Source organism: Pseudoliparis swirei, unplaced genomic scaffold (genome assembly GCF_029220125.1).
Source record: "Pseudoliparis swirei isolate HS2019 ecotype Mariana Trench unplaced genomic scaffold, NWPU_hadal_v1 hadal_118, whole genome shotgun sequence".
In the NCBI taxonomy this organism is placed as follows: domain Eukaryota; kingdom Metazoa; phylum Chordata; class Actinopteri; order Perciformes; family Liparidae; genus Pseudoliparis; species Pseudoliparis swirei.
In genome coordinates this window covers 1-11033 of record NW_026613354.1, presented here as the reverse complement: position 1 = coordinate 11033, position 11033 = coordinate 1, and the positions used below count along the sequence as shown (strand labels likewise).

At 40.2% G+C, this 11033-nt stretch overlaps 1 protein-coding gene and 1 long non-coding RNA gene across 2 annotated transcripts; one reads left to right on the top strand and one right to left on the bottom strand.

The window, feature by feature from the left end:
* Positions 1–6: 6 nt before the first annotated feature.
* Positions 7–1688, top strand: LOC130191501 (uncharacterized). Its single transcript, XR_008831232.1, has 2 exons — positions 7–105; positions 1051–1688. It is a non-coding gene; the product is annotated as an uncharacterized LOC130191501 (long non-coding RNA).
* Positions 1689–2899: 1211 nt separating this feature from the next.
* rrp9 (ribosomal RNA processing 9, U3 small nucleolar RNA binding protein) lies at positions 2900–8607 on the bottom strand. The gene is made up of 15 exons (XM_056411117.1): positions 8388–8607; positions 8131–8225; positions 7918–8030; positions 7760–7827; positions 6657–6698; positions 6438–6564; positions 6227–6351; positions 6045–6137; positions 5849–5949; positions 5630–5764; positions 4404–4466; positions 4147–4292; positions 3823–3902; positions 3611–3684; positions 2900–3096 (listed from the first exon to the last, which is right to left on the bottom strand). The coding sequence occupies exons 1-15, from the start codon at positions 8469–8471 to the stop codon at positions 2994–2996; spliced, it is 1449 nt and encodes a 482-aa protein (XP_056267092.1). The 5' UTR covers positions 8472–8607; the 3' UTR covers positions 2900–2993.
* Positions 8608–11033: the final 2426 nt, after the last annotated feature.

The following is an 11033-nucleotide window of genomic DNA, read 5'->3' as shown; positions in this document are numbered from 1 at the left end:
TGTTTCAGCCCCAGAAAAACGTGGCCTCACTGAGAGTCACAGCCAACCGCTTCAGTGCCACTGTGTCTGCGTCTGCCTCCGCTCCGAGCTCCAGCTATTCTAAAGGTACTAGTGTCCAGTATATCGAGCACTCCTCGCTTTATATAGTACTGTGAAGAAATCGTAAACACCAGCACAAAGCTGTCGAAGCTGAATGTTTCTGATAATTCCATCACACATGTTGACTGTATGATAGCATTTCTTTGGGCAATTTCACTCTTATTGCTTGCTTATAAAATATGATATAAGTAATTACAATGCAATCAACAAAGAATTGTAACTTGAATTACACTTGTTATATGTTGTACTTTAAACTTAAACATATTTAACCAGACAATTTTGTTTTGTTTTTGTGTGTGAATGTCAGTAAGCAATTCAAATCCAGTGATTATGTTTATTTTCATGTTGGATAAGTAAGTCTTATCTAAAATTCAATGACTAATTCAAATTGCACATTTTAATAAATAAGCAAGGATACAAGAAGTTGACATCTATGAGCGAACAAATTGCCTTTAGTTCAAACTATAACTTAGATAAAGACATCTTAGTCCTCTGAAAAATATGTTTTCATGTAATGATTTAGAGCCATGAAATGGAGGATATATTTAGATATTTTACAATTAAAATACAAGTACAGATTAAGCATTTCAAATTTAATTAAAAGTACAAAAGTATTTGTTCTGCAGAACAACTGCCTCTGTGATTGTTGTATTGTCATACAATATACATTAATGTGTTTGTATAATTTTGGTGTAACTGCATAGTATACTGGTGAGATCTGGAACAATGGGTCATATCCTACCAGCTGATTGGATGTTTTGTAAAACATGTGTACAAATAGAAGCAATCAAATTTCTATGCAAGTACAATACTATAAGTAAATGTAGTTACGTTCACTGAGAGCCTGTAAACTGACATGTTTGTACCCTAACGAGACTCGCCGAGGCTGTGTTTGTCCATTTCTGTTCTTTTGCCAACACTTAAAATTCATCACTATGTTTCTTCTCCCAGGATCCGCCTCTAACTACGTGCCGGCAGTATGTAACGGCCGCGAGGTGGTGGACTCTACAACGTCCTCTTTGTAAAAAAAAGCTTCTTCTCCAAGCACAGGGGACCATCCCATAATTACTCACCCGTCCATCAAACCGAGCCCCCATGCCATCCAACATGCTACAGAGAGATAGCTCTGTCTGGGTAGACTGAAAGCGGCACGGCTCATTCTTAACTGTGAAAGCTAAACGATGTTCCTACAGCGAGCAGTATGTATCAATTGTATTGATTTATTATTCTGTGATCTCCTTGGTTTACCGATGTAGATGTGATTAAATGCACCGTGCCTTGTCCTAAAGAGTCTTGTTGTCTAATGGGTGGTTGTGAAGCAGTAGTGTTATACAAAACAAGAGGCTGTTATTATCTTGTCATTACAGTTCTGTGAATATATCCAAATGTTGTAGACATTGACTAAAAAAAAGCTGTGAAATAAATTGAGCCCTTCTGTTCTACGAAATGTGTTTAACCTTAGTGAACGTGATGAAAAGTAGGCAAATACAGTATAAACGAGGTGTTATTGTAGGCTGTATAACAGTGTGTGCTTTCCTCTCCTTTATGGAAGTAAAATGTTTTTTTTATATATTAAAAGATTAAATACCGTTTTGTTTGGGTTCACTCATTCTTGACACTTGACAAACTATATGCAGTTTTTCAGACTTTTTTCTTTCTCCCCTTCAAAATAAAATGAACTTCATTTGAAATGTATTTAGTTGAATCCACTTATAGCATCGCTACCATTGAGTAAAATAAAATATAGAAACAAAACAGCCGAAGATGTTAAGTGTGAGTTGTTTTTTCTTCAACTGGTGCAGCATGTTTACGTCCGCTTAATTACCAAGTCTCTTAGTCTGCGCTCAGATCTCAAAGCTATAACTATTGCTGTAACCACTAGATGAGTATGTGCATTATACATGTGCAGTGCCTATGAGATGTATTCACCCAAGGTTTCATTTTTCATACCAATTGAAGTTTCCCCAATATTAAATTGAAATAATTTGTAAACAACCTACCGACTGTGGTTTATTTTTATGGGTTAAATGTAGCTTAAGTACAGCTGAAGCCAATCCAGGAAGGACTTTAAGTGAAAGTTCATTTAAAATTGTTTAACTGTAAAGGTGGATATGGTAGGAGTGTCATTCCCTCCAAACAATTGAATGCATGTACAGTACAAATGTATCCTTCAAAGGGACAGTACGGCTTTTCCCAAAGCCGAAGGGGACACCTGCTGGAATGCAGAAGTGAAAAACTAAAGCAGCTTCATGGTGTTAATCATGGCCTCTAATAAAAAGTCAGCTGGGCGATGCTAATGATTCACCATTTCAGTTTATATTTAGTCGACAAAACAAGACCATTCGCAGTCCAAGTACTGCACGTCACATTCCATCTAATGCATATGTTAATATTAATTTGTCAACAAATTTAAAGAATGAAGTTGTTCTGCAGGTCCTTCACCAACAGAGATAAAATAATTTCCTGTAGTTCTTTGTAATTGAATGTTTGGCTCCGTTTAAGACAAGCCGACATTCTACAGAAGCAGTTACCATGACGATGTAAGCAAGGCCAAACTTAAGCCATTGCTGTACGATTTGTTTTATTTAATTTTGCCCAGCAAACAATTTGACAGAAACTTTCAGCAGAATTATTTTAATCCAAAATGAGTTTATAAGATGGGAAGTCTAGGTCAGCATGGACAGGATGACGCCCACAACGTAGCCTTTTCTCCTGGGTGGCCCACGTCAGAATCAGCTAACCTTGTCTACGCTGCTGACCCCTCACTAAAGCCTTTAACAACCCAAAATAAACAAATCACTCGAGTTTACTTTTTTTTTTTATTGTTCCAAAAAAAGAAAAAGAAAATCATGATACACAGGCTGTTTATGAACCTTTAATTTACAAAATAAAGACTATCCATGTATCCTGGCTTCCTCTGGATTTGGAAGTTTCCTTTTCAGAGGGATAATATAGATCGCATTCTTGGCCTCTTTTAGTCTCCACCATCTTCCCAACCTGCAGAAATACAAAAACTTAGAATCAGAGGTTACAGATACAGACAGACAACACCATCCAGAAAGCAGCGCCGCAAACCTTTGTGAAGGAAGTGTCAGACATTGAAATGAGAACAAATGCCACGTAATATTTAACACATTTGTGTGGGATCATTTTAAACTCAGACATTGATTTGAACCGTCAAGTTTGGATGAAGCCCCGGCTGGCTGTGTCTGGAGTCATTTTAGCCTTTGTCAAGTTCAGATAGTCTGGTTGCAATCAAGGTTCTTAAGTAAAATCAGCAAATTAGATTAAAACTGCAACTACAGTATGCAACCATTTTTCTAATCAACCACTTGCATCATACATATTACACGTCTTTTTCGGAATCTGAAGTACATTTCTCAATGTTTACAACTGTTGAGCTCCTTTCAATCAACTACTGTCATCTCAAGCTACCATCACTGGGACAGATGGGTAAACACTCCCATCTAGTGGACATGTCAAGCACTGAAACCGAAGTGGCCTTAGTTACCTGTGTTCCTGTCCAACTCCTGCCACCAAGAACTGACCAGAGCTCGAAAACTTCAGACTGTTGACAAAACCAGTCTGAGAGAGAAAGCAGAAGGCGAGACACAATGAGGCATTTTGAGACGGCCATTGTAGTTGACAGGAATGCAATGTAAATAATGTGTACTTTTCTAAAACGCATCCGATGTAAACCCGACCATTTCCAAAAGAGCTTACCACTGGTACAGTGAATAGAGGCTCCAGCCCGCGGTAATTCTGGCCACATTTCCACAGCTTCACCTGAGAGTCGTGTGAACCTGAGAGGAGAACCGTCGCAACGTTACATCACTGCAGACGACAGAACCTCTGAAGTGCAGCCGAGAGGAACACAAATGCATCAACTGTACAACTCATCAGTGTGTAGGGCACTTATGCAGAAACAGACATTTTATGGATTACATGTGCATTCAAATTGTGAAAAAAAAAAGTTTAATTTAATACATAATAAAGTCAATGCATGTGTGGTAATAAAAGGCTGGTACGGTGGACCGCCGAAAGCACCTGAGGCGACGGTATCCGAGTTCTGAAGCGCGGCTACTGAAGCAATCCAATGAGGCTGCTCCAGCCCAGCATCCCCACGGCAACCATGAGCCTTTTTCACCGTACTGAGAGGCCGCTTCTTATTGACGCTCCACAGAGACACAGAGCTGAGGGCGTACAGAAAATTGAGCGGGGAATACGGAAGAGAACCATGAATGAATCTGGAACAAGGCTGTGATGCTCAGACAACTTGACTGTAGCAGCTGCATCCATCTTACCCGTCATCAGCTCCCGTTACCATGTGCTCCTCGTTTATGAGCTGGATGCAATCAATTGAACCGCTGTAGGACGACAGACAGTGACATATGATGGTACTCTTCTTTCTGTGGAGTGTCCTGTTGCTAGGAGCAACCACTACTGTCACCGTACAGTAACTCAAACTATTTGTCCAAAATCATAGTCAGAGTCAACTCATTCATTACTCTATATACAACAGACTCCTCGGCAAGTACTTCTAATAACTGATTTGTGACTGTTGCTGTCATTTGTGCCGAGTTTACTGCCAATGAAGGGAGCCACTAGACCAGGGGTGCTCACACTTTTTCAACACGTGAGCTACTTATTAAATGACCAAGTCAAAACGATCTACCTACTTTTTGTTGCTCCGTCCCGATGGGCGCACTCTGCGACGCGCGAGACGGAGCCGAGAAGTGTTACCGCGACGCGTAGAAACAGAAATGACATGCTGTTGTGTAGATACGAACAACAACAGACGGCTGTTTAGTTTAATAAAAGAACAAAGACGTGCTATAGAGAAAATGTAAGGGGGGGCGGGCAATTTTTTTTTAATGTCATGCGATCTACCATACGACGCCGCGATCGACTGGTAGATCGCGATCGACGTATTGAGCACCCCTGCACTAGACCAGCTGTTGATATCTGCTGTAAATACAGATTCTACCTTTATTTTACTCATGTGAATGTTAATTACTCTTTTGTACTCCTTATTCAGACATGATCTCTTACACGTTTAGCAAACTAACATTACAATATTAGTGTGCGCTATATTTTTCTGAATTGAGATGTTGTATTCTTTTATTCAACTTGCCCCCAAATAAATATCCAAAACTCAGCTTTTTAAAAAATGATGCTGATGCTTTATAATGTGCCGTCATATATGGTTGTTGACGTTCTCTTGATACACATCTTTATTTGTTTATGCTCTATGCGTAAAGCAAAATCCCCTCGCACCATTAAAGGTTTAATTCAGTCCTTATTTAATCATTGCCACTATTGTGTATCTGAGTTGGAGCCGTGTGCGCTGCTACTTTTCATTAAGAGATTTCCTGGATAAATAAACACTGAAACTCGTCACTGGTAACTGAGGAAATGTCTGGGTTGTTTTAACCTTGAAAAAGTGATGTTTTGCTATTATATGGTTCTTATCATAGAAATACCACATTTGAAATCAAAAGGTACACAAAAGAAAGAGGGACGGACTCACTCGTGGCCGTGGAACACCAGCTGAGATTCCTCGGCTATCTTCCACACCCTCACCGAGCGGTCCCTTCCTCCTGCCGTCACACAGAGCTCGCGGCTCAGGCTGTCCAGTCCCGTTATAGCGTCCTGATGGCCAAAGCTACAGCAAATCACAGTTAAAACTTTCAAGACAAATTCTAGCGTTGGGCAGCAAGATAAACTAATTTCTGATTTAGTTACTCACAGAGTTTCGACATATGCATTCTCGTCCACATTCCATACTTTTACCGAGCGATCATGGGAGGCGCTGTACAGCTCATGAGTTCCCCTCCTGAATGAAAGACCCTGAGAAGGAAAAGACATTTGTTGTTTCATAGGAGGACCTCGGAGCGACAGCATCTATACAACAGTTTGTATTTCATGAAAGAGGGAGACCGTACCGATATAGGGCCTTTGTGTCCTGTGAACTTATATAGACGTTTACATGTTTCGGCCTCCCAGATCATGATCAGTTTGTTCACGTCTCCAGTGGCCTAAAAGATGTTGAGAAAGGGGATTCTTAAAGTCAAATCTTTGGCAAACTGCTGAGAAAAGCAGGACATCCCGGGAGAGTACTACTCACCAAGTATTTTCCATCGGATGAGATGGCCATACACAGGATGTGGGCTGTGTGTCCAACATGCCGATCCTCGGTACCTTTTCTTCCACCATGTATCGTGTGCAGTTTCTTCCCACTCGCAACATCCCCTGAATAAAGAATTAAACTTAGCCTCAGAAACAAGATGACTTGCTTCATTGAAGTAGCAAAACAAAGAAATGTAATGTATACTAACATTTAATGATTGAGCAGTCTTTGGCACCAGAATAGATGCACTTGTCATCAGAGCTAATGACCAGACAGGTAATTGGAAGTTTGTGTCCTCTTAACACCCTGATCTCTGAGGCCTCCGGTGGCATGATCTAAAACACAGAAAACAAAAAGGAAATCGCAGTCATGCTCACATCTAAAGTAATGCTGTGGAGATTAAAAGAATGTAAATGCCCATACTTACATCTTTGGCAATAAGCCGCTGAAGCTTTCCTTTTTGTTCAAGCTGAGAAAAAGAAAAACCACAAGATAAATAACTAGTTTATGGCAATTGATCCAATGTATTAAATCCGATTTAAATTGCTTTAAATGCCATTTAGTCTCAGACCAAGGACACAGGTTTATATAAAGAAACAAGTAACAAATTAAGATACACACCTGCTACCTTGACAGATTAAAAAGTATCAACTTCAAAACAGTGGCCCATATTCAACACAATTGCTTTATATTGATTCAGTGATAAAGGCAGCTCCATATCCCCACCACCAGTAGTAGTACTTTTACCATGATAAGCATTTGCGGATCTTTCCCTCACGCTGCATAAAGCACCAGCAAACAGAGAAAAACAGCCTACATGAAGCCTGAGAAGTGCAAATAAATTCCATATTAAACGTATTGCTGCCGCATTCAACATTTGTATCTGCTCAGGAATCCACTCATCTAGATAATGGCAATTGTTCAAGAAGAAAATATTGTTTAGTGATTTATGATCAAACTGAAACTACATGGTCACTAAATTAAACCGTTAAGCACAGCGTCATGTCTAGGTTAACATGTGTCCATATTATCTCTTGTACTCCAGATTGAAACAATGTCATGTATTTTTATGGGCCTTATTTACTAGAAGTAAAACCACTGCAAGACAAACGCTTCTCTAAAGTCTGGCTTTTATATAAGGGCTGTGAAGAAAGCATGGAAGGCCGTCATCTAGAGGCCGAGTTTGATGTCAAATGTGCGATACACAGCGGCGAAGGGGACCATTTTGAGTCACAACAAGTCATGCAGATTTCAGCAGAATATGATGGAAACCACCACACAGACGAGTACATACAGCTACAACAAAGACTGGGGAAAGTAAGTTAACTGGGTTGCCAGTCGTAAGTGATTCTCACAGTTTCATCATATTTTCAAATGGAAACACGAGACTACCTCTCAGCATTGTAAACGTGTCCCACAATATGCCACACAAACAAACCCGTCCTACATTTGGTTGGGATCACCCTTGGCATTTCCCTAATTGTAATTGCAAACTCTACTACATTGTGCTTTAATACAGAAGACGCTCACCACTTCTTCTTGAAGTCTTCCAGCAATCAGATCTGTCTCAAAGGAGTTATCTTCTGCCTTATCGTCCTCTGATGAAATCAGATCACACAATAAATATATACAGGCATAGACTGCATGTTAGATTTGTTGGTTATGCTATTTGGAGAATACAAGTGTACCTTCTTCTCTCAGCTGGTCGAGGTAGAGTTTGGCCAATCTGAGCTTCTTCTCCTGTGGCGTTTCGTCATAATCAATGTGTTCTTTGGGCTGTCTTTTCCTGGACACGACAGGACTGAGCAACAACAAACAAACACAAATGTACAACAGCTGTGTTTGTGATTCAAATCCTGACTATAAAGTGATCATCAACGCAAAACACATGTGAAATTAACCTCTCCGTTTCAGAGTCGCTGGAAATCTCTTCGTTGCGTCTGGAGTTGGCTTTCTTGGCGCGTAGCTTACTTTTAATAAACGAGTCCCCATCGATCTGCAATAGGGGAAAGCAAATGTGAACGTTGTAATGTAGCTACTTGTGCATTAGTGGCTTAATTAGGACAGCAGGAAAGATGAGGTGGCGTCACATGTGTTAACCTGCTGGTTAGCTCACGGCACACGATTTAGCTTACTTGCTAATAGTCAGTTCACTTACCTTTCGTTTGAGCACCGCTGCATTTTTTACCTTGTTGGCGAATTTGGGAGTTTCCTTTTTCTTAATGAAAAAAGGCGCAGACATTTTCGAAAGTGGCGTTTCAAAGGAAACGCTAACTGTAGACAGAGTTAACTCCTCAACTTTCTCAGAGAGCAAGTCAACATTGGACCCACATGGATTCACTGCAACCTAACTAGGCAGCTGGGGGTCACTATTGAAGACAGACGCTGATTGGCCGATCGTCACAGTTCCTTCTAAAAGTCCCGCCTTATGTTAAAAACCTCGATTCCCATTGGTTAAATCACGAATTTACGATGAGCAGGAAACTGTACAGGGGTAAAATACTTCCCTCGGGGAGTGCGTTTTCGCACCTTTGTTCCGCACGTAATTGTTAAAATACAAATTTCACAATGCTATAATATTGCACGCTTGTCTACTATACACGGTAAAACATAAATACGGGAGGAGCATTTCACACATATTTAACAGAGACACTTTAGCGCGGCTGTGGAAAATTAGCCGTAATTGTATCGGGATCTATGTACTGTAGTACTGCAGTAGTACTACTTCCTCTACTACGCAGTATTTGCATTTACTGCGCTGTCTCTGTCCTCCGTGACTGTGGTTACAGTTCATCCGTGAAGTAGAGCTGAACGGCCAGGTGAGCCTCATCTCAACCGTCTCGCATTAAATGTCCCATGTATTTGATTTATTGAAAGACAGTTGGTAACACTCGGTATCTCCAGCTGGAGGCAATCTAGAAGCTAGTAGGAGGGGTTGAGGAGGAAGGGGGAGGGTTGAAGCGATGTGAACTAACTTTTCATTTTTGTCTCCAAAATGGACGGAGAAACCACGTCGATCGAATGAAAAAGTTTGTCTTAAAGTTTGTCTCCATCTTGTGCCGAAAAGCTATGCTTTGTGTGTCAACGGTTCAAATCTCTACTCTCCACAGATTCGTTTCAGCCCCATGCCACCCAAGAGAGACGCAGGGGCGACTCCAACACAACCACCAGTCAAGATGATAAAAATCGGCACTGACGCGCAGGAGTTTGACTGCGATCCAGTGGAGGACAAGTACAGGTTGGCTGAGGAGTCCAGCTACTCCCCTTTTCCCAACAATGAGGTGATTTATGCTTATTTGATACGCAATTGTGCATAAACACAACTGTTGTTTACCTTACCTTACATTCGAGTTGTGTCTATTCCTTCTCATTCGGCAGCATGAAAACATTGACTTTGATGAAGAACATATTGCAAGTCCAGACATCAGAACAGACACCATCAGTCTCCTCATGAAAATTGAGCAACTGCAGGCACAACTCAAATATGAACGCAGATGTAGGATTCTGGCCGAGAGAGAACTGAGGGAGATGAAAGGTGGGTGGAAAAAGATGACCAATTTATAAATTCATATGCTAAAAAGAAATGCCTCCCAGCAACACCTGTATGTGACTGGGCAGGACATATCGCACATGTTGGACTCTTTTAAATCTGATTCTGATGTGTTTTAGATTCTGATGTCTACGAATTAAAAAGAATAATATATTACAGGTAATGCACTATTTATCGTGCTTGTAATTTCTGAATAATTTGCAAGAGAAATATACATTATTTTAATAATTAACTGTTAATATAATTGTCGTAAAATGTGTTGGTTGGTGCAATGCAAATCATGAAAAACATACATCTGTCGACATGTGACCATATGAGCAAATTCTGAGAATTTAATCTCCAGTCATTACTTAAATAAAATATGACTGTTTTAAATTGAGGGTTTCTTCCAATGCCATTTAGTTTTTCAAAATAAAATTTGTAGCAAATTGCACAATTTTTTTCCGGAAACCGTTGGACATTATTAGGAAATTACAAACAGGAAGCATCAGGCCCACAATGTATGGAGATAAAAGAATACAAACCATGCATATTGAGCAGTTAAATGAGAAAGCTAAAGTAAAACTTTGTGGTGCTTTTGTGGTTCGACTGAGTTGAGGAAGTGTTGCTTCCTGTGTTCTTGTTGTTCTTGGTTTGTACTCTAGGTTGAAATGCACTTATTGTAAGTCGCTTTGGATAAAAGCGTCTGCTAATTGACATGTAATGTAATGTAAAACTATTTAGATCTTTCTTAGATACTTTAACAAGTTTGGCTGTTGGCATGTCAAATGTTTCTTAGGTGAGACTCATGGCTTCTGCTAACATCCTAGCTATAAACATGCTGTTCATTACTCTATTCAAGCATTTCTTATGTGGTTTTACACTTTTTACAGAGATGAACTCTCTCATGATGCAGATGAGGCACACGGCACATGAACTGCGAGTCACTCTGGATCACGTTCTCCAAGGAGGCGAGGCAGCAGCAGTGCCGCAGACCTCTCACGATGAAACGGTCTCTTTCCTGGGGGAGGCTGGTGAAGAGATGAGAGAAGAACTTAGTAACCCAGAGGTCAGTGCTCTTGTTCCGTGTCTTCTAATAAAACCATTTTGGGAAGATTGCGCGAGTCATTTAAATGCTGTTATCGTTGGAGAGCTTATGATACAATATTTCATAGCTCCTGCTTTGAGCATTTTTTATTTCTTAAGCAACTGCCAATAGGATTTGACAATTTTCTGAAAAGTGATGGTGTGTTTAACGCTAATATTTTAATTTTT